We start from the raw sequence: 23791 nt of genomic DNA on the forward strand, positions 1-23791 counted from the left end.
TTCGGGGAACAAGCAGAAGCGAGCACTCATAAATGGTGATTGAAGGCTGGTATTTGTGGGCCAACAGTAGACTTGGCAGGATGGGATGAAGTTGAGAGTTCCTTTTGGGAAATGGCTGGAGATAAATGTGGAAAAGTAAGTTAGGACAAGATTATGGTCAACCTTAGGTGCCAGGTCAGAGTTTGGATTGAACCCTATATACAATGAGGAGCCACTGAAAAGTCTGAGAGGACAACGATTCAGTGATGACGGTATCAGTTTGGAAAAACCATCGGCGGTCAGTCACTGCACAGGCTGGAAGGATATAGCAGAGAAGAGAACCAGGAAAAGCCCACATGCCTAGAGCCCATGCTCCGCAACAAGAGAAGCCACCGCAATGAGAAACCTGCGCACTGCAATGAAGAGCAGCCCCCGCTCACTGCAACTGGAGAAAGCCTGTGCGCAGCAATGAAGACCCAACACAGCCAAAAATAAATAAATAAATAAATCTGTTTTTTAAAAAAGTCAATGTCATAGTCTAAGAGCTAAGAATAATAGTGCAGATGAGTGGAGGGCAAAGGCTAGAAGGAAGTTAAGAACCAGGAATTGAGGTAATGAGAAGTGAGGAGGATGGTATAGGTGGACTAAATCCTTCTGTTAAGGAAAAAGAGAGGTTGGAAGAAAAAAACAGTAAAGAGAAAGTTGACCCATTCAGCTCATGTATTAGCTCTGGGAAGTCACAGGCAAGGAGACCATATTGAATGATGAGATGGGAGAGGGCAGATTAAGGGAAACTGGTGATGAGATACCTTGTCTGAGGAAAGCACAGGGAAGAAGTAAGGATCTAAGAGAAGCCATATACCTACAGTGGAAAGCATTGTCTGCAGGGACAAGCCTTCCATTTGTACCTTCAGTCTTACCAAGTGCCCACAAAAAAGTTAAATGCATCCAAGTTTCTTTTGAATATTTAGAAGTACAGGGTATAAACCAAGAATCTAAAAATCCTCACACAGACTGAGATCACATACTTCGGTGACAAGTATAGACAAATGCCATATTTTTAAAGATACTTAACAGGTGCTGACAAAAGACCACTTTTTAATATGAGGAACCACATCTACTAGTGGGATATTTCTTCTAAGAGAAACCCATATTCCTCAGGAAAGAGAGGACTATGGGGGTAGCCCTCTGCTCTGGGCCTAGGATTTCCACCCCAAGGTGATACTTAATGTTTTAGTTTGGAGCAAAACAGGAAGTTAACATTCATCAAGTTTGTTGCCCAGGTAATCTGAAATCCTTCCACGCTTGTTCATGGACCACGGGTATGAAGGGAGAAGCCCCTCCAAGTCCACGCTTCTCACCTGTGCGACCCTAGGAAGCCAGGTGGCTATTTGTGCTGCCAAAATTTGTATTTCAAGTACCCAATTGTGAGTTAATTTCACTTGAATGCGATGAACTACTCCAGACCCCACGTGAAAACAATCCTATAGTCACACCTCATCCCATCCATATATGTAAAATCTTCAGTTTTTGATTTGTCTTTACAGAGATTAATGGTAAAGGGAATCTTTGTCAACATTTGCCTTAAAAAGAGTCGGTTAAAGAGTTTGAAGAGGGAAGCTAGTTTTGGTTTGATTTTAAAGAAACAGGGAGAGAGGCGCCGAGGAGCTCGGGCTTTCAGGTGCGTATCTCCGAGGCCCGCAGGTGTCCTGGGGCTCGAGAATGGACGACACGTTTATCTCTAGCCTGTACCTGCTTTTCAGGGCCACTCGCCCATCTCAGACTTTATCAGCCGGTCGGGATATGGCTTTTGGTTATTCTCCCAGCCGGGGAGGCAGATCCACCGGGTGCACGTGTGTGCGCGCAGGAGTGGGGGAGGAGTGGGTGTGTAAGACCCCCCTCCTCCGGGGTGTCTTGGGGCAGTTGCTCCCCAGGCTGCTGCCCCGACCTAAGAAGGTGACCCCTCCTCGTTCGGCCCGAAGTGGCGGGAAGCCGGGTCCTTAGAGGCGGCCTCTAGGAGAGGGAGGCTGTAAAACCTGGAGGAGGATCCGCTGCGCCCGGCCGGGGAGGGCGCCGGGGTTCGGGGCCAGGGGCCGCGGGCTTTCAGGTAGAGAACAGCCCCGCGAGCGGGTCCTCGGTGGCGCTGGGGGACCGGGAACCGGGGCCGCGGCGGGCGGGAGGTTTCCGGGCCCCTCCCGCGCCGCGGGCTGGTGGGGAGATGGCGGCGACGGTTTCCCGGTTCCCCCGCCCCGGACGCCGATGGCGGTGCGTTCCGGCCCTCCCCCACCAGCTTCTCCCCCACGGGAGCCGTAGCCGGTGAGGCCGGGAGGGCGGGGAGCGGCGGAGGAAAGGCTAGAGGGCGGAGGTTGCGTGGTGCAGGCGGCGGCGGCGGCGGCGGCGGCGGCGGAGGAGGGCCGGCGGGCGGGCGGGCCGGGAGGAGGAGGCGGGAGCCGTGTCGCACGCAGCTCCAGGCGGGGCAGCCCCGGCGGCTGAGGGACGCGGCGAGACCTTGGCGGGACGGGGATTTAACCGGGGCCGGGCCCAGCGACCAGGTGGAGACGTCGCCGGAGCCATTTAGGCACCCGGGAAATGCGGGTGAGTGTCGACGGCGCCGGGGCCGAGGAGAGTCGGCGGCGCAGGCCCGGCCCGGAGCCGCGGTGTCGCAGTGACTGGGGCCGCGGCGGCCGAGCCCAGGCGCCGGGCGAGGCCTGAGCCGCCGAGTCGCGGCTGGGCGGAATGGCGGCTGGGCCGGGGTACTCGTGGGCGGAGGGCGCCGGGGGCGGGAGGAGAGCGCGCGGCCCGGCCCTGAGTCACCCCGGCCGGTTCGGGCCTGGCCGGGCCGCGGCCCCGGTCGCGGGCACGGGGCGGCCAGGCCCGGACTACGCACTGGGAAAAAGCCCGATTCATGGCGCCCGCCCCTTTCCCAGCGCAACCGGGCTCGGACCGCGGAGCCGGGCCGGCTGGCGGCCTCGGGTGGCCGGGCGTGCGAACCTCGCCTCTCCTCGGGCGGCGACCCCCGCAGGGCGCCCGGACCCGTGCCCTCTCTCCCTCGCCCCCTCGGGATCACTTCTCCCCCGAGCGTCGCTTGCCCCGGACTCGTTCTCTCAAGTAAAGTACTGGGCTCGCGCGCTGAAGGAGCTGCGGAGCCGGGTTCTCTGCTTTCCGGTTCCCTGCCCGCGGCTCCCGGGTTCCTCGCCCGCATTGTTGCGACTGTGCGGGGCGCTATTACTGGGTAATAGTCGCCCCTTTGCCCTGTTCTCTTGGGGGAGCGGGCCGGGGAGGCGCGCAGGGATGCCAGTGCGGCGGCCGGACGGGACCCCCCGGCTCCGGCCGAGCGCCCGCGAGTCGGGCCCGGCCTGCTCCGCCGCCTTGGCGCGCCCCCGGTCCCGCGCCCGGCGGGAGCGCGCGCTGACCCCGCAGGTAACCAGGGCGACGGCCACCGCCCGCGTGCAGGGGTCGCCCCGCGCACCCCTGACTCCGCCCGGGTGTGCTGTAGGCCGAGTGCTGGTACGGGGAGAAACGATTGGTGAGCATTTCTTGAGACTAATCCTCCAAAGTTCGGGGTTTTCTCCCTTTAACGAGCTCTCTGCCAAAAATAGGATCCTCTTTTCCGATTGGATCCCTGTTGTTGCTCATAGTTCGCAGTTGGGGTTAGTGGTGAGGGTGCAAATGGGGAATTGCAGTTAACTCAGGTATTTATTTGCTCTGTGTAATTGCCCTTCCCCGTAGGGGCATTAAAACAGTCCAAGTTAGGAGTGGAGTAGTCTCTCAGTTTTGGAAATGCACTCGTCGGAGTCACAGAAGGGAACTAAATTCACTTTATGACCCCAGCTTCTAGGACCTCGGCATATCTTAACACGCTGCAAAAGCGTGTGCAGTTGTAAGGTTAACACTTCATTTTGTGGCCACTCTGTCTACCCAATTTTCCGAAATCCTGGAGCGTTTGTGGGTTGTGTAGCAAAATAGGGAATGTTGTTTAAAAAGCAGCAATATTTCGTCTAAAAAAATTGGATATGACGTTTTCTTGATCTAAGTGTTCTTGGATATTAGAAAAAAATTTACTTCAACGTTCTATTTGTTGCTTTCCATGGGCATCGCATTTCAAATTCCGAAGCATGCGAACAGACTGGCTTGCTTTAACTCTGTTATGCCCGTTTTTGGAGGTTTCGAGACAGAGTGCTTATTAAGCTGGAGAGGGGTGGCTGAAATACTGTCTAAAAATATTTAACTTTTTTTGTCATTGGAGTCATCCTTTTAAAAACTTATGTTACAAAAAACCCCACAAAAACCAAAAAACACCTTTAGCTGTAGTAGTAGGTTTTCTCACCGATTTGTAGTATCCTCTGTGTCTTAGGGCCACCGGCTCAGGTCCTTGCTGGTACACCCCCTTTTTTACCGCCCACCACCTCGGGGAACTAACAGCCCAGTGAGTGCCTGGGCTGATTCTGCAGTTTGCTTAGATATTACCGCCCGGTCGACTCCTTTGCCTGTTGCTGAATATTACCTTGTAGAGATAATTAACTTAGTCTGGGTTGCCAGTGCAGCCTTACTTCCCATACTTTTCTGACTGAATTGCTTGAAGGCAGGAGATACTCCTTCTGTATTTTTGCATCCCCAAAGTAAATAGCATAGAACTTTGTCATGGGTACCTCAGTTGTTTTTTGAGTGAATAAATTTGGAATAATTCTAACTTACACCGAGTGTTTGACCACCTCCGATTTTGGCTACAGAAGCAGTCACTGCACTTCCATTGCGTAAGAACGCAAGCTTAATTATAATTGTTATTACAGCACCCCAGAAACTAACACAGTGCCCCGACAGAAAAACTGCGCAGGTTTTCTTCAGCTATGGCAATCCAGGAAAGTGCCAAGAAAACAAGTTGTGAAACTTTAATTTGCTTTTTTTGTTGTTTCAAAGCTAGTTTTAGGGTAGATTTCTAAAATCTGTGTGTGTGTTTTTAAACAAGATTGAGGTCTTTCCCCTCAGGTTAAATGTTTCAGCCTTACCTTTGAAGTGAAATCGTTTGGTGAGTTAAGGCTCTTCCCAGTTGGAGAGATGATGCAAATGCAGTGGTGGTAATAGAGCCCGAGTGACCTTTCTCACAGGAGAGACCTTTCTTGGGTCCTTGAGGGCCTTTTATCAGAAGTTCACACCCAGTTTTCCCAGCAGGCATAGTATGCCTTTCTTTCAGCAAGGAAAGGTCAAAGGAATGTGGTTTAGATTGAGGAGTAGTTACTTGCCATCCTTCAAGTTGAAAATTAGGGCCCCCCAAAACACAGGAGCGTGTTTGTGTTTTATTCCTCGCTGTTTCAGCCCTGCATAGGTTCCAAGGCCATGGGCTTTCTACCTCAGCAGTTGAGTCTGGAATAAGATGTCATTTGGGGACCATTGGCTGAATTTTGGGCTTGTCTGTCAGGTATGCCTGGAGAAAAGAATGTACCATTTTTAAGGACCAATTAAAAGTTTACCTTGCTTTTTTGTTTGTTTCTTTGGGGGGAGGGAAATCAGGTAGTTTCTCAACAAATTCTCTTCTTTCATTTGCCTTTCAAAACTGAGACGTGAACATGAAATGAGTAAATCAAATTTAAATAAAACCTTAGGTTTATTACTAAAGATTTAAGCTCTTTGTTTATAATGTGTCCATTTAATAATGCACACTATAAACAGAATTATTTGATGGCTTTTAAATTTTTTATTCACAGGGATATAGCTTCTGAAAGAGATGTGTGTGTAATTTATTCATGTATTTTTGCTTAGGTATAGAAGATGTTGCTTGGGAGAGAAGACATGGGATCTGGTTTGAACTTAACTTTGCTGAGCCTCTATTTCCTCATTTATAAAGTGAGATGGTTTTCAGTTGACTCTTAAGTTTTCTTCAGGCCCTCAAAGTCTGGGTTCTATGCGAATGCCATAGCTTCTAACGTTAACAACATTTGAGGAACCATCCTATAAAGCGTAATCTTATTCGTGTTTGAGAAGCAGGGTTGTGAAGCCTAGGCTTGTTGGTCATTTAAATGTTTTCCCTTGGGACTCTGGGATCAAGTGAGCAGAGTCTCCTGGCAGCTTCCCCATCACTGCAGCGCCTGTTCCCAGAATTGGCTTTGCTGCCCTTTCCTCATGCTCTCCCGCGGTCTCGAGTATTGTGTCCCCTTCCTGTCGCCCGACAGACTCCTGCTGCTTTGGAAAGGCTCCTCTCAGGTCCTGATGCTCCATCCGGGGTGGGAGCCTTCCCTGCGGTCCCGTGAGGCCCCACCCGGGTCACTGTCTTAGCAGTTAACCCTGGACTAGACTTGTGGTTCCTTTGGAATAGACAGACCTCCTGTAGGGCCGAGACCTTGTGACGGGCAGGTGTCCCTGTGCCGTTGCGCTACCTGCTGCAACTCATGTAACTCACACTTCGTTCACGATCATCGACCCACTTAAAATCTTGATCGGGCCCCGCAGAGTGTGGTGCTGTTGTTCAGTCCTCTGACGGCGTCGAGGAAGCGGCTGAGGCTTTGGGTGGTTAAGATCAGGCCTCGTGAGTGGTGAGGCCTGGGCTAAAACATGACAGGGAGACTCCAGGGCTCCAGCTTTTAACGGGATGCTCCCAAAGTGTCTAATTTATATGAAGGTGGAAGAGGAGAAGAGAGCAAAATTGAAATGCTTTCAAGATTGGTATCTTATCATTGATAATTAGGACCGAATTCATTATGCAGAACTGGGTTGCCTACCAAGAATGAGCTTATTCTTCTCGGTCTTTTAGTAACTGGGGGACATTGAAGGGGAGTAATTGGGCACTGATGGGATAGAAAGGAGCAGTTCTGGAACTTCGGGACTATTGTTAAGTTGGTGTGATGTGACTCACTGGCCTTAAATTTATGAAACCATTTAAGACTGTTCATATCTAACAAGCTACGATTTTTAAAAAAGGCTTATGTCAGAAAATACTTTGGAAAACAGATTGTATGAAATGTGTGCTTAAAATGTGTATGTACTAGTGAAAATATTTATGAAGTAGTAAAGATGGTTGTAATTTTAGGATGAGGAACTTGTGTGTTTTTAAAATATCCCCCCCACCCAAGTTTTTATCTTTTTAATAAATTTATTTATTTATTTTTGGCTGCGTTGGGTCTTAATTGTGGTGCGCAGGCTTCTCATTGTTGTGGCTTCTCTTGTTGCAGAGCACAGGCTCTAGGCGCGCGGGCTCAGTAGTTGTGGCTCGCAGGCTCTAGAGCGCAGGCTCAGTAGTTGCGGCGCACGGGCTTAGTTGCTCCGCGGCAGGTGGGATCTTCCCAGACCAGGGCTCTAACCCATGTCCCCTGCATTGGCAGGCGGATTCTTAACCCCTGCGCCACCAGGGAAGCCCCCCACCGAAGTTTTTAAGAACCAAAAGATAATACAAATGATCTCAGGATGGAGGAACCCTCTCAGCATAACACCAAAAGTAGAAACTGTAAAGGAAAAGGCTCTTTTCATTACTTTAGAATAATTAAACTTCTGCAGGTTAAAATGCCTTAAACAGAATTAAAAAGCATATGACAAACTGAAAGAGATATTGTAACTTAACAAGTAAATTTACTTTGCTTACTATAAAAAGAGGGCTTATAAAAACTAAGGTAAAGACGATGCCCCCCCCTCCCCCGTGGGGGGGAAAAATGAGCAAACTGGTAATTTTTAAAAGAAGGATCCAGAAACAAGACAAAAATTTCAGCTTTACTAGCAGTACTCTTGGAAAAGTAAATCAGTGAGATACTGTTTTTAAAAACTTGGGCATAGATTGAAAAATAAGCCACTTCTGGTGAGGGTATGGAGAAATGAGTCCATTCATTCATTGCCTGAAAAAGAATGATTTTTCTGAGAGCACTATGTAAAAAAAATATATATATGTATTTACACACTTAGAAATAGCTAATCTACTTTTAAGGATTTAGTTTAAGAAAATATAAAAAATGATTAATATTCTGTCATGGGTACACTATTTAATGCTTTCTTATTGAACATTTGTTTTCAGGTTTTGCTATTAAGGATTATGATCTCAGCATTTTTAGATAAATCTTTGCATTTCTGTAATTCTGTATTCAGTGAGACAAAAACGTGCTGTAAGACAGTATATGTAATGCTTAAATTTTTCTTTTTAGTGTGTGTGTACATTTTTTAAAGGATAATAAGCCAAAATGTTTTTAGTGATTATCTCTGAATAGTGGAATTATGGGTTATTTTTAGTTTATTCTTTTGGTTTTTATTTTTTCATTCAACTTTCTACAGCACACATGTATTTGTAATGCGGTGGGTTAGCTTATGAGGACAAAAGACAATAGAAGCAGTGAGCCTGCTTCCGAGCAAGAGGTTTCTGCTCACTCAGTTCAGTGCTGGAATCACTCTGGTGTTTGCTTTATTTGCAGGTCCCTCGCCAGGTGTGTTGACACGTAGGGTAAATATCTGACTCTCAGCCCTCAGGTTCTCCTTGCAGCTCATCTTCCCATCCCCCCATCCTAATCCTTCAGCTGCTTTAGGCCCCTGCAAGTTTCACACCCTCCATGAAACTGTCTTAATCTCATGAACCTCATTTATGTTTTGTTATTTTGTTGAATTACAGCAGTGGATTATGTACTAGTGAATTGTCTTCAGTGTGGAAGTTTCCTTTTCTTAGAGATGCTGTGAACTTCCTGTCCTTTTTTGCTAACTTTACAACTCCTAGCAATAGTAGATGGATGTTTAAACCTGTCGTCATCATGCCTAAGAATGTAAATTTGCTAAAAATTAGAAAAATTCTTTTGACACATTTTGTGCTGTAGCCTGGAACATTGAAATGTTACTGTTGATTTAAGAAACGTATTCTAAATGACACAAATTAGGGATACTTTTGGCCATCTGAGAAACAGGTGCACAGAACGTGTCCCCTATTAGCTAACATAGTTAAGTTTGCCTGGGCAGCTTCCATAAGTCAGGATGTGGGAGAAAAGCCAGGGAGCTCAGAGCCCCCTTCCTGCAGTGGGGAGGGAGGCCTGCTCTGGTCAGACTGGAAGGAAAGGTTTGAAATCGTGGATGAGGCTGAGAAACAGGAGACTGCAGACTTCAGTCCCAGCTGGAGGCCCAGGCATGAGGGCTGGAGGCCTTTTCCCTCCCCGAGCCCTGAGTTTGTCTTTGGGAACTAGGGGACTTCAGTTTGGGGGAGGGTGGAGAAGAAAAAAGTCCAAGAGTGATTTCTTCTGACTTCTCCTGTCTTAACAGAATCATCTTGCCTGTGGTAATAACCACTATTCCTCAGCGCTTAGAATGTGCCAGAGACTGGGCTGAATCCACTTTGGTGGCTTTGGAGCTGTTCCCCCTCAGCTTTCTGCTTCTTGCAAATAAATGCCTCATTTTGGACAGAAGTCCCAGGGTGAAGGTAGCCTTGGACACTCGGTGCAGGAATGGTTCACTAGTCAGTCTTCAGATAGAGACTCCTGAAACCAGAGGGTGATTAATGTCTACCCACAGGGGACCCAAAAGTCAGAAGGGAGGGCGTAGGGGTGCTGAAGACGCTTGGCCCGACGAGCAGTTTTGCCGCCGCTGCTCCTCAGTGGTACCTCTGCAAGTGTCCCGTGTGTTGGCGCCTTTGTCCTGTGCAGGATGTTGTGTGTTGTGTTTTTGAATGTCTGCAGTTTAACTGGGGCATTTATGGTGAAGCCTATAACACCTGTCATCACTTGACATTACGAAGCTTTGTTTAGTCACTATTATTTTTATAATAAAGGAGCTCAGCTTTACCATTCCCTGCATTTTCAGTAATTTTTTGATTTGCCTAGAGCAGTATTTGCCCACCTGTGTTCTGTGACGTGTAAGATACTGGAGTGGGAGGGAAGATCTGTGAGGAAGTACATTTAGGAAACGCTAGGTTGCATATTGGGGGGCTTTTAGTATGTTAATGTGCATTGAGGGTCTTATAGGGAGACATTATTTTACAGAGAACGTGTATCTTACAGGATATGTGTGTGTATGTACTCGTGTATGTATGTAAGGTGTACCCTTAGTTTAATAATAGCCTTTGGGGGAAGAAAACCCTACCACCATGTTAAAGAGTATGTTTTGTTTTGTAGAGCACATACTGACTTTAGAATCAGAAATGTGAAAAATGGCGTGCCATGCAGTAGAGGCGTGGTCTGGAGTGAACGGCTGCGTTCGCTTCTTCCCTCTTCAGTGGAGCGTCGATGGGCATCTGCAAACGCCCGTGTTCTGGGGAGCAGTGTGGGAAGTGCCGCGGAGATCGGGATCCTCATGAGTACGGAGTTAGACGTGTAGTTGTCTAGAAATGGTTCCTGCTTCAGTTTATTCCTGGTCTAAATAGAAACCCTAAATGCTATCACAGGAAGTCTCTAAGAAATTGTTTTAAGCACATGGACCAGCATTAATCCGTCCTCACTACTGAGGACCAACAAACAGCAGGATGACAGCACACATGGTTCACATTTTCTTGGAGGTGCCTTACGTTGAAAGTACTTTTTAAACCTGGGAAATGCTGGTTGGTAACATTAACTGCAAAGATGTTTCAAAAATTTTAAAGTCTAAACTGCCAGAGTTTTCAAAGCACTTCAGTCCCTTGAAACTCAGACTTGGCTTCTCCTCGTTCAGGTTCTGTTAGATTCTTTCCTGTTATTTTAAGTGGGTTCCCCTGCATGTCTCGGGCTCAGTGATTTCCAGAGTGTGAACACCGTTCACGTGATACGTTTGCAAAGTGTAACCAGCACCGTTTTCTAGAGCGTTTTGGCCCCTTTAAGGAGGAGATGTAACATGCAGTGTTTTCCAAGCTTCTGGACCAGGTTCTCATCCTTTTTTCTTGAGTCATCTCTTGGCCTTAGCTTCTGTGGAGAATACTTTGCTCTTCCGGTTATGTCTTCTTCTCTAAATGGACGCCGCAGGAGGTACCTCTGGGACCTGATTCTCTGTTCTAGTCCACTTTGCTGTGGGGTTTTTCAGTTCTGTTTTGGCCGGAGCGGTTCTGACTGTTCTCGCTGGTAGCTGGTTGCCTTCCAGCTGAGCCCCAGTGGCCTCTCTGCCTGCCCGCAGGGCTTCCCCGTGGCCCACCTGCCCTCCCCACCATCACAACCTCCCCAGACTGATCTCATTTGCTCTCCAAGCCACATCCAGCTTCTCTGTTTCGAGCCTTCTCTCCGAGACTGTGATGTTCCATAGTGACTACCGAGTATTATTAGTTCCTCCTTCAAAATGCCCTGTCTTCATCCCTCCCTTGTTCGGTTCTGTCACCAGCTCCTGTTGCCTTGTGTTCAGGATTTGTCATGGCTCCCTGACTGCAGAGTCTGCCCCCAGCGGGTGTTGGCGTCACCACGACAGGCAGGAGTGGGCTCCGCTCTCCGTCCTCGCCAGCCCTTCACTACACGTCCCATCTTATCCCCTTAAGCTCAGAAAATACTGAAAGTCGGGCGGGCCGTGTGCTCGGTGCTGATCTGCGGCACTTCTCACCTGAAGTGGCTGGTGTGGGTGCCGGCTCTTTGTCGTGTCCTCATTCTTCCAACCTTCTACCCATAACAATGAGATTTCAGTAAAGCAAACCATTTTGGGGAAGTTCTGTTAATTTTGAGATTTAACCTATAATAAATTATAAATGAGAAATTTTCTTTTGATAGGCTGATTTATGGAAACAGTCTATGATTAAAGAATTCAAGGTTCTGGGCTTCCCTGGTGGCGCAGTGGTTGAGAGTCCGCCTGCCGATGCCGGGGACGTGGGTTCGTGGCCCGGTCCGGGAGGATCCCACATGCCGCGGAGCGGCTGGGCCCGTGAGCCATGGCCGCTGAGCCTGCGCGTCCGGAGCCTGTGCTCCGCAATGGGAGAGGCCACAACAGTGAGAGGCCCGCGTACCGCAAAAAAAAAAAAAAAAAAAAAGAATTCAAGGTTCTAACCAACAAACCGTATGTTAACACCGTTTAATTCTGAAAGTATGGATGTGGTGTAAGATGAATATCCACTGTTGCTTTTTATGGTAGATTTATAGGTGAGTGAGTGTGTGTCTAACTAGGACAGTGGATTCCCTTAATAGTTGTAAAAAAAGATTTTAAAACACATTCAGATGACTCCCTTGGCAGCCGTTTTACATTAAAAAGAGGGTTTTTCCCCCCAAAATGCAGAGGCAGATTTGTGTGTTTTGTTGGCAGTCTAGCGTAGACTGAGTGAGTGTAAGTGCATGCTCGGGGTGTGCGACCTGAAAACAGTTAGTCCTAACTGTGCTGCTTTCTGTAGTTCGTTGCATTTATACAGTAGTACTTTGCAGAAGTTGACTTATTTGCAAAGTTTTGACGTCTAAATTTTATTGTAAAAATTGGTTCATGTTTGTGAAGCTCAAGTCTTCTAAAGTGCCCATTTGTTATAGAAGTGAGTTCGTGTTAAACTGTGGAGGAAATCTGCATTTTGTGATTTTGATGTTCTTTGAAAAAATACTATATTTTCAACTGGGAGCATGATTTGATGGTTTTCAAAGTAAGCTGTTTGAAGCGTAAGCTTGAAAACCTTGCTTGAGAAAATATACACAAGTTAATGAAGTAAATTATGTGAAATCAAGAATTTTGCCAGACATTTCTCTGAGGCTTCTCCCACCAAACTTGAGCTTGACTGTAAAGATGATGGTACTGCCCCAGTCGCAAGTAGTATATTGATAGAAATCTGTACCAATCTCAGTATGTAGGATGTTCTTTATTCTGATTTAAAATATGAGGCTTAATTATTGTAGAAGTGAAATGAGCTGCTTTTGTCTCTTCTGCCCCTAAACAGTAACCTAAAAAGCCACTACTTTTACAGTGACCATAAAAACAAGTTGTGCAGGTTATGAAGGAAATTCACTACAAGTTTTTGCAACTAAAAAGAAACATCATGACTAGAACCAGTTCAGAAAAAAACCACAAGTGAAAAATGCTAGAAGCTTAGGTCAGTTTCAGAATCATTTTCTTAGGTGAGGCCGTTACAGGTTTTACCAGACTCTTTCCCGTGTTATAGGTGTGGCCAGATTGTGCTCAGTCAGAGCGGGGAGCACGAGTTTTTAACCACCACCGCCCCTGCCCCCCAAAAAAGAAAATACCTCCCTTATTGGAGGTTATCAAATGGTACATTTTCATGAACTCAGAAGACACACTTAAATAATTGAGAGGCTGAATTTAATCTGTTTATCCTTGATAGGCGCTAAAGCCCAGGTTCAAACACACTTTTGTGTGCTGTGCACCTCCTCATACCCTTTCCCGGGTGTTTATAAGTCTCTTGACTACTTGCTGTTGTCGTAGCTGGTAAGGACATTTTCAACGGGATGCTTTTTATCAAGTCCGCAGTGCACGTGTGCACGGGGTGGGGCTGGGTGCCGACCCCCAGCAGCGGTAGGTGCCTCTCTGGCTCTTCACGACCCCGCGTGGCCAGAAGCACTATCCAGGCGCCTGTGCCGCCAGATTGCTCTCGTACCTTCGGTAAGGTGAATAAATCGGTAAACTGTATTCAAAACGTGAAAGCTCCAAATCAGATGGAGTGTAGAAGTGGGACTGTTTATTCTTTTTGAACCAATTTGTAGTGAAGTGGGCAGTGTCTTGAAAATTCACTTAGCTAGAGGGAGCTGCCGGTCAGAATTTTTTTTTAATTTTATTTGGTTTGGGCTGCATTGGGTCTTCGTTGCTGCGCGCGGGCTTTCTCTAGTTGCGGCGAGCGGCGGCTGCTCTGTGTTGCGGAGCACGTGGGCTCTAGGTGCGCGGGCTTCAGTAGTTGTAGCTCGCGGGCTCTAGAGTGCAGGCTCAGTAGTTGTGGCGCACGGGCTTAGTTGCTCCGCGGCATGTGGATCTTCCCGGAAGGGCTCGAACCCGTGTCCCCTGGATTGGCAGGCAGATTCTTAACCACTGTGCCACCAGGGAAGTCCCCTGGTCAGAATTTTTGAACTTAAGATAATTTATTTGTATTAGTGGAAAAAAAAAGTAATGAAAAGCCTTGAAAACCCAGATTAGATGAAGGATCTTGTTCAATTAGTGACGTGGTAACTTTCAAAATCTGCTGGGTTAGCAGATATTACTTAAAGGTCTCGCACTCGCCAACTACAGGGAAAACCGTGGCCACACAGGAGGGAAATCTGCACATTAGTTGAACAGAATTGTGGGAACTGTGAGTTGAAACATTTCATTGAAACGAAAGTGACAGCGTGTTTGGTAGAACAGTGCATCCTTTCCTGAAGCAGCAGCATCACCAGGAGTGGGAGAGACCTGTCATCTGCATGTGACATGTCATTCTGTCTCCCCAGCTGAAGGTCCGTGTCTAGATTTCCACCCTCGGTGGCCTGAAGATGTTTCCTGTACCACCAACATCCCGGTCATCTCAGGAGTGAAAACGACTTGCTGTCTGTATCTGCCTGTCTGTTGTTAGGCTGGGTCCTGATGATGCTGCAGCACCAAGACAGGAGAGAGATGCTGGGATGCTGGTGTGCAGGGAGAGCTCCGCCGCAGCAGGCTTCCAACCTCAGTGGATTCGATAAAACAACAGCTCACCCACTAACTAGGGTGAGAAACGGTTTCCAAGGTGGTATTTTAGGGCATTCTATTACGTGTATTTGGTGGTGGAGTGAAAGATCCAGATGAACTTTAAGAACGAATGAAATTTCAAAGAAAATCTGAACTTTTACAACTGCTTCTGTCTGGATCCCCAGGTCCGTCAGAATACAAGGTTCCCTGTCTTCTGATGATGGGCCCACTTTGGTGGGAATTTGTAAAGTACCCCTGGTGTTACGTTGTCCAAGCGTATTGTGAAATTTTCAGGCAACATTACTTTACTTCATTTTGACTTACACGCTAGCTTTGACATTTCCCCCTGAGAAGTTTTTTGTTGTTTTATTTAAGTAGCACGTTAGGAGTTTCGAGGACATCTGATAACCTTTGTTGAAGTGTTAATATGAATAGTAGCAAATACTTACTGTGTGTCTGGTACCCTTCTAAACAGTTTATTTAAATAACTCATCTATACCTCCCAACAACCTTATAAGATAGGTACTGTTATTGTCCCCATTATATATATATGTCTATCTGTGTTATAATTGCAGATAATTATAGGCACAGAAGTTAAGGAATCTGCCCAGGCTCACACAGGCTGTGAGTTGTGGAACCAGAACTTGGGGGTCCCCTCAGACATCCACATGCACTTATCGATTAACTATTTGAAATAGTCATGTCACTGTGTAATGTCACTCTGTGCTTCTTCAGTTGTTTCTACAGTAAGAAATACATTTTGTAGGTTAACTCTGTACGTACACAGACATAACTGAATTAAAGATGCGCTGAGCAATACTTACGTTCTATAAGCTCTTCTCATTTTCACTCCTTTGAAGAGTTCCGGCTACCATTTACTAAGCTGATTTCATGGCCCACATGTTAATGGATTGCAGTCCTGAATTTGAAAAATATGCATGGTGTAGATAAAGATCAAATGTAATACTGTATTTCCTTGTTTTAAAGTGAACGAAAATGCTTGGAAATGAAATACGTGCAAGCACCAGGCTAGATCATTGAATAAATGTCCCTATAAAAGCATTGTGCTGAAACTGAGAGCTGAAATTCGGTCCTTCACAGGTAAAGCTCGTTTATGTGGACGAACCAGTCAGTCTGCATGGCACCTGCTAAATAGTAAGAGGTTAGGGTCACCTTCAAGCTTCCTAAAGCAGTTTATACCAGTGGTGCTCCTGTCATCCCACTGGAAGGCACATAGTAATTAAAATAGGAAGAATCTGTATTCTAATGGACTTAAGATTCAGTTATAACTTGGACAGTACGTAAAGCTTTGAGTGCTTGTATTTGGATTTTTAGGATTTGAAAACACTTATTAATTAGTTGTTCAAGTACCAAGAATAAAAATTGTATCCTAATTCCTAAGATGCTCATAGGAGAAAATTCCATACTTAATGGCATCCAAAATTTCTCATGATTATAAAATTGTATGTGTGTTTGGGGGAATGAGTTGAATTAGCATATTTCTATATTTATGTAATTAGAAGGACAAAGGTTGATCTCAAGGAGAAAGCAGCTATGTTGCCTCGTTTAGTATAAGTTTGAGGGCCTACTAATTTCAAAGCTCTGCTAGTCTTTAGGAAGTGGGAGAACTCATCAAACAAACCGTGAAGATTTAAATACATGTGCTCACATCCTGCCCCAGGATGGTGAGTCCTTGCTTCTTCCCTTTCCAAGCCATCAGTTTTACAGTTTTTATCGCCTGTTTGAATAATTTCTCTTAAGTTTTATACATAACGTAAATGGTGTGCCTCCCCTCTCCCCATTTTTCTCAGTACTGTTACTGTGCTGGGAGAAAATGAAATTGCATGTAATTAACATGTTCTAGCATGCTTCTTTGTAGTTCTGTATGCTGATGGGCTGGGTGGGTTTGGGTTTTTTTTTTTTAATCTATTTATTTTTGGCAGCGCGCGGGCTTTCTCTAGTTGCAGCGAGCGGAGTCTACTCTTCGTTGGGATGCGCGGGCTTCTCATTTCGGTGGCTTCTCTTGTTGTAGAGCACAGGCTTCGGGCACGCAGGCTTCAGTAGTTGTGGCACACGGGCTCAGTAGTTGTGGTGAACGGGCTTAGTTGCTCTGCGGCATGTGGGATCTTCCCGGACCAGGGCTCGAACCCGTGTCCCCTGCATTGGCAGGCGGATTCTTAACCACTGCGCCACCAGGGGAGTCTTGGGTTTGGGGTTTTTTTATGTGTCATCAGTGATTCAGACGTGTCCCCCAAATATTTGGAATCATCATTTCCCCAGGCTTTCTGGAGCCCTGCAGTGTGTCGGGACACTATGTTTGGTGCTGAGGATTTAGCTGTGAATTAGGCCCCTGCCTTCCAACCACAGAGCAGAGCCCATGAATCAGAAGTCTTACTTCTATTAAAGTCTGAAGGTCTGGGGCCAGATACTTTGTTTACAAAGAAGAACCAGTTATTGATATACTTTACATTTTTACAGTAACAGGTATAAATGTAAAATCTACTTATTGACATATCCATTATTCAGGTAGCGATAATTATCAAAATAGCCTAATTTTCATTTAAGAAAAATAAGCAAATACAGTGTTTGATATTCAGTACTAGCTCTTTGTTTACTCATGTTTTCTAGATTATAAAATGCAAGTTATTTCATGAGCAAAATAGAAAAATCAAAAGTGAGCCTCTACTTTTATTGTTTTGTTTTGATTTTTTTAACTTTTTTTTTTTTTAGCAGTTGTAGGTTCACAGCAAAATGGAGAGGAAGATACAGAGATTTTCTATATACTCCCTGCCCCAGCACATACACTGACTCCCCTGTTATCAGTATCCCCCACCAGCGTAGTACATTTGTTACAACCAGACCTCCATTAACACATCATAATCACCAAAGTCCATGGTTGACATGAGGGTTCACTCTTGGTGGTGGACATCTTGTGGGTTTGGACAAGTGTATAATAACGTGTATCCATCACTGCAGTACCGCACAGAGTAGTACACTGCCTTAAAAGTCCTCTGGGCTCTGCGTACTTATTTCCCCACCCCGAACCCCACCAAGCTCCTGGCAGCCACTTAAAACTTTTCACTGTCTCCTTAGTTTTGCTTTTTCCAGGATGTCATATAGTTGGAATCACACAGTATATAACCTTCTCAGAATGGCTTCTTTCACTTAATAATATGCCTTTAAGTTTCCTCCATGTCTTTTCATGGCTTGATGGCTCATTTCTTTTTAGTACTAAGTAGTATTCCGTGGTCTGGGTGGACCACAGTTTATTTATCCATTCACTCCAAGGGACATCTTGGTTGCTTCCAGGTTTTGACAATTAGGAAAAAAGGTGCTATAAAGATCTGTGTGCAGGTTTTTGTGTGGACATTAGTTTTCAACTCCTTTAGGTAAATACGAAGCAGCACAATTAATGGCCGAATTGCTTGGTATGAGTGTTTATTTCTGTAGGAAACCACCAATCTGTCTTCCAAAGTGGCTGCACCGTGTTGCCTTCCCATCAGCAGTGATTGAGAGTCCCTGTTGCCCCACCTTCTCACCAGCATTTGGTGTTGTCAGTGTTCTGGATTTTGGCCATTCTAATAGGTGTGTAGTAGTGTCTCATTATTTTAATTTGCATTTTCCTGATGGTGACATAATGTGGAGCATCTTCTCATATACTTATTTGCCATCTGAATATCTTTGGTAAGGGCTTTGGCCCATTTTTTAATCAAGTGGTTTTCTTACTGAGTCCTAAGAATTTTTGTATTATTTTGGTTAACAGTTGTTTATCAGATGTTTCTTCTGCGAATATTTTCTCCCAGTCTGTGGCTTGTTTTCTCATTCTCTTGACAGTGTCTTTCCCAGAGCAGAAGTTTTTAATTTTAGTGAAGTGCATCTATCCTATCAGTGATTTTTTTCATGGATCCTGCCTTTGGTGTTGTATCTAAAAAGTCACACCTCACCCAAGGTCATCTAGGTTTTCTCCTGTGTTGTCTTCTAGGAGTTTTGTAGTTTTGCTCTACTTTTCTTTGTAAGGAAGGTTTTGCAAATACTGCATGAATAATGTTCAGCATACCAAAAGTGTCCTTGCATTCCTTGAATTTAATGGGTTAATCATTTTCTGACCAAGATCAGGTGAGTTAGATGGTTTCACCTCCTACTACACTATTGTTTTTTGAGAAGGAAGGGAGAAAAAGAGCTATTGGCTGGGAAATTCCTACTAGGTACCAGCCATAGAACTAGGCCTTTTTACATACGATGTCTCATTTAAAACTCTTTAACAGCCCTGGAAAGTTGTTTGGGTCTTTAGTTTCAAATGAGTTAACAGAATTAGAGCTGGCACTGAAGGAACCAAGTGTGCCCTTCTAAGTGAATCCGACTAGCGGTGCTCCCTGGTTTTGGGTCATCTGGATTTGTCTGTTCTCTGTAGTAATCGGTGTAGTATTTTCTCAGTCCCATGTGGGCGTGATTGGAGTTGGGGGTCATCTTGAGATCACCAAGGGGACCCCTGTAAGAGGGCAGTGGGAAGCATGAACTTCAGATCAGATTTTGAATTCAAGGTTTCATACGTTCAACTGTGAGACATTGCACAGAAGTTTTATTATGAGACAGCTGTTGTAATTATCATTGGTTGTATATTATTTTTAAATAGGTTATGTGATTTGTCTTAGAAGTTGAAACATGATAGTTGTCATGTTGTATTCAAATAAAAGTTTGTAACAGTTATGCTTGTATCTGGCCTTAGGATTTAAAAGGAACACTCATGTCTCTCACTTGCATTGTGTAATGGCGGATGGAGCTAGTCCTGGGTCCTCCTGTGAGACCGGGTGTCAGGAAAGGCAGGTTTCCAGGGGCCCCAGCAGCAGCAGAGCCGGCACCTTCTCCCGGCCGTTAGGGGGCGTCTCCACGTGGCTGCAGCTGGCTCCCACTCTGGAGCTGCATTCTCAGAGGTACCTTCTCCTGGCGCCTGCTACAGTCAGCGACTTTCATCCTAGACCTTCTCCCTGATTGATCGCAGCCTTTGAGCCTGTCGAGGACTAGAGGTTTCGTCCAGCTCTCCTCCCTGAGCTTCTGTTCTCTGGCCTCTGGTTCTCACACCTGTGTCCCCCCGGCTCGCAGCACTCCTCTCTCCTGGGGGGCCAGGGGGAGGGGGGCTCCCCCATGTCCTGTAAATACAGGTTTGAGTTCTCGTCGCTGTTACGTTCTTCCCTTATGCTGTGAAGATTTTATCCACGTTAATGCCGACAGTTTTACCTTTTTGCAGATTACCAAATTTTTTTCTACAGGTGCGATTTCCTTTGGGCTACAGTTGTGTATTTTCAAACTGCCTGATTGAGCATTTTCATTTTGGGTTTTTTTTTTTAATTCCTTCCCATTCATCATATCTAAAATTAAGTTTCTCATCTTCTCTTTAGATTCAGACTTCTTCACATAACTTACCAGTTTATCTTAATAATATGACCTTTTTCTTTTGGGTTGTTTCTCTTTAACACTTTTACCCCTGGGTTTTTTCCAGCATGAGAATTTTTTTAAATGAGTGTTCAATTTAGTGACATAAGGAATTTTGTAATAACAGATGTATGAATGTCTAGATGGTCATCACTTAACCCAGAACTTCCATGAGACTTCGTGCTTGTGAATTCCTGTTTATTTACAATTCTGTTGTTGCCAGTTATTACCTAAAGCAGAGAGCACAATTGGTTGAGACCCTCTAGGCCAACTGTGGCTCACAGATAGATGTTTTTATAACTTTTACAGTGTAACTTTTTGCTTTTCTCAGTCATGAAAGATGTCCAACAAAGAACAGCAAACTTCACCCCTGAGAATTACATGTTAACGTATTTTAAATATTTCCTGTTTTTTTAAATTTATTTATTTATTTTTGGCTGCGTTGGGTCTTCGTTGCTGCGCCCGGGCTTTCTCTAGTTGCGACGAGCGGGGGCTACTCTTCGTTACTGTGAACGGGCTTCTCATTGCGGTGGCTTCTCTTGTTGCGGAGCACGGGCTCTAGGCACGTGGGCTCAGTAGTTGTGGTGCACGGGCTTAGTTGCTGCACGGCATGTGGGATCTTCCAGGACCAGGGCTCAAAACTGTGTCCCCTGCATTGGCAGACGGATTCTTAACCACTGCGCCACCAGGGGAGTCCAATATTTCCTATTTGAGGTATAAAAATTTTTATGCCAGGCTACTGTAATTCCACAGTATTGGTGAGCAGAAATGATACTGGCAGTAACTGTCATGGAGTAATGAAAATACCTGTGATTTCCTGGTGGCAAAGCCAGAGGTCCTGCTAAAACTGTTGTGGACTGCTGCCTACATTCGTAATCGGAGGAGTGGTCAGGTTTCAGTCAGAGGTGAGTGGGAGATAAGATGTACTTTTTTCCCCACCCGCATTTGCAACCCCCGAGTTCTATCCGCGGACCCCCAATGAATCTCACCTGCACCCCTCTCCTCCGTCCATGGGTAACCATTTGTATTAGTGTTTGGTTTATCTTCCACTTGTTTCTCTTCGAAAAGAAAAATAGAGATCTATCCGAGTGTGTTAGTATTTACTCCCCTCCCCTCACACACGCAGGGAACCTTGCCTTTTTCAGCAACTGTGTCCACTGGGAAGTCACTGTGTTGTCAGTGGGTAGGGGTCGCCCTCCTTCTTTTCCATAACTGTGCGGCGCTCCGTGATGTGGGTGCGCCATAAACGATGCTCCGCGATGTGAGTGGGCCATCATTTAGTGCTCCATCCCCTGCTGGTGGCTTTTAGGTGGATTTTCAGTCTTTTGCGTGACTAAACTTGAGGAGTTTACAACTTCTTGTAGTTTTTGGCCAGTTTGTCTTGGGGATAGATTCCTAGAAGTGAGATCGTTGGGTGGAAGGGCCAGTGCACCTGTGGTGTTACTAGATGTGGCCAGTCGCCGTCTGTCTCGGTGAACATCCCCGCCAGCAATAGTTAAGTCATTTTGACTTTGTAATGCAGTGTCCGTCAGATGCTGGAATCCAGAGGTACATTTTTGGAGATGTGAAAGTCCAAGTTTGAGAGGCGCCCTCTTCATCCTTGTGTCGTTCCTCACCAGTGCCACCCATTCTGGTGCACGTTCCCATCGTCCCTGCTTGGTTTGGTTTTAAGCATCTGGCCTTTTCTTTTTCCATTGCTGTTCCTCTAAGTTAGTTAGTGTCACTGACCTTTGGTCCCCGTTCACCCCAGCTCCAGCTCCAACTCCAGAGAGCTGTCACATGAATGTTTCTAAAATCACGGCAGTCATGTCACTTCCCTGCCCTGGAACCTTGCAGGCCTCTGTCGCCCACTCAGAATAAAGGCCTCCTCCAAGGGGGGAAAGCCGAGGGCAGGTGGGGATGGTGGTGTGATGAACTGGGCGATTGGAATTGACATGTATACACTGATGTGTATAAAATTGATGACTTAGAAGAACCTGCTGTATAAAAAAATAAAATTAAATTAAAAAATTAAAAAAAAAAAATAAAGGCCTCGTGGGAGTTCCGTGACGGTCCAGTGGTTAGGACTCTGCACTCCTACTGCCAAGCGCCCGGGTTTGATCCCTGGTCGGGGAACTAAGATCCCTCAAGCTGCGCAGCCAAAAAGAAGAAGGGCCTCACGTCCTCTTACTGAAAACCTGCCCTCCTGCCCCTGAAGCTTCCAGCCTGAACCCCACGCTCAGCCTCCCGCTCTTCCCTGGCCGCCCTTCCTGTTCCTCTGCTGCCCTTCAGATCCTTCCTAAGAAGCATTCAGAGCACATGTGTGTAGAGACTTCTTGTCATTGTAGCTGGAATGACTTCTTCCAGACCCTCTGAACTCTATTGCAGTTCTGTCTTTATCTTTACTGTGGCAGTAGAACGCCTCTGCCCTCTGCCGTGCGGCAGCTCCGCTGGTGCTTCCAGCTGTCTTTTAAATGATTTGTGTTGCAGGAGAATAAGAGCCCCTCTGTTGGTAACATATTAAATAGCAGTTCTTAAATAAAGCTTTCTTTCCAGTAGAACACCCAATAATACTGTTTTTCATGCTAAGGCTCCTACATATGCAGAACCTGGTCGTTTTGTAAAGATACATTCCTTTCTGTGAATGACCTGAATTTGACCCAGAACGATTTATAGCTAGCACGCTTTAAAGCTGTCTTTTTTTCCTTAACAGTTTTATTGAGGTATAATTCACATACCGTAAAATTCACTTGTATAACTCAGTGATCCTTAGTAAAGTTAGAGTTGTGCAGCCATCACCACAATCCAGTTTGAAAACATTTTCATCACCCAGAATACCCCACGTGGCTGTCCGCGCTCTCCATCCCCGCCACCCCCGGCAAGCACGAGTCTGCTTCCTGCCTCTGTAGTTTGCCTGTGCCGTACATTTCATGTAGTAAATGGCATCGTATAACCTGTGGCCTTTTTCTTCTGGCTCTCACTTAGCGTAATGTATTTGAGGTTTGTCTGTGCTGTGGTGTGTATCAGTACTTCCCTTTTTATTGCCTGAGAGTATTCTTTTATATGACTTTAGGCTACTTTGCTTATGCGTTCACCTGTTAGTGGACATGTGGGGGGTGTTCCACTTTCTGGCTTTTATAAATAATGTGCTGTGAACATTCTTGTACAGGTCTTTGGATGGACATACGTTGTCTTGTTTGTTGGGTAAATACCTCGTAGAGGAATTGATGGGTCACGTGGTAAATTTATGTTAACTAAACCCGGTGTTTAAATGGCCCAAATGGTTAATCACTAGCTTTGAGTAAAGACATAAACAAGGCAATTCGAGCACTTAGGATACATTCAGGTCTTGGGAACTTGGCTGTGAATTGGTTGCTTGAGAAAAAGCAGAACCAGCGTCCAGTCTGGGTGAGTGTTTTTGCTTCTCTTTCTAGCCACGGATTTAAAGGTTTTGAATGACTAAGTGGAGACAGAAACTCAGTTAAAGTCTCTAGAAAGCCATCTATTAAGATGTGAATTGGAACTTTTTTATGCTTTTGTCAACTGTAATTGTTTGAACTTAATTGTAATTGTTCCCTTAGTTCTATATATAGAAATGGAATAATATATTTAAATTTTATAATATAAGTAAGTATAAATTTTGCAAGCCTTGTGTTTCAGTAGTGAAATAAGGTAGGCTTATCCGAGGTAGTAAATGCCCTTCCTGGTGATGTACAAGTAGACCCCTAATTATTGAATGCACGCATTCCTGGTCTGCATTTACAAGATATTAGCCCCTGTTCTTTAAGATTCCTTTGATTTAAAAAGTGAAAAATTTTTAATAATTAACATTCAAATACTAATAAATGAATATTCAAATGAAGTATGTGAGTATGAATAAATGCCCAGTTCCTGAGTTGGCCAGCTCTTCCTTGACCTGTGGGTTTGCTGTCCTTTGGGCTCGTCA

At 45.6% G+C, this 23791-nt stretch overlaps 2 protein-coding genes across 4 annotated transcripts in view; one reads left to right on the forward strand and one right to left on the reverse strand.

The window, feature by feature from the left end:
• Positions 1-1927: 1927 nt before the first annotated feature.
• LOC137228752 (basic proline-rich protein-like) lies at positions 1928-3181 on the reverse strand. The gene has a single exon (XM_067745617.1). The coding sequence runs from the start codon at positions 3179-3181 to the stop codon at positions 1928-1930; it is 1254 nt and encodes a 417-aa protein (XP_067601718.1).
• Positions 1975-23791, forward strand: part of CUL1 (cullin 1) — a 107328-nt gene continuing 85511 nt past the window's right edge. The window contains exon 1 of one of the 3 annotated variants that reach the window (XM_067747295.1): positions 1975-2086. The gene's annotated coding sequence lies outside the window, so the exon portion shown is untranslated. Of the gene's footprint in view, positions 2087-2151; positions 2296-2416; positions 2575-23791 lie in introns of those variants that run through there. The other 2 variants (XM_067747293.1, XM_067747292.1) reach the window with 2 other exon arrangements.

Source organism: Pseudorca crassidens, chromosome 8 (genome assembly GCF_039906515.1).
Source record: "Pseudorca crassidens isolate mPseCra1 chromosome 8, mPseCra1.hap1, whole genome shotgun sequence".
Lineage (NCBI taxonomy): Eukaryota > Metazoa > Chordata > Mammalia > Artiodactyla > Delphinidae > Pseudorca > Pseudorca crassidens.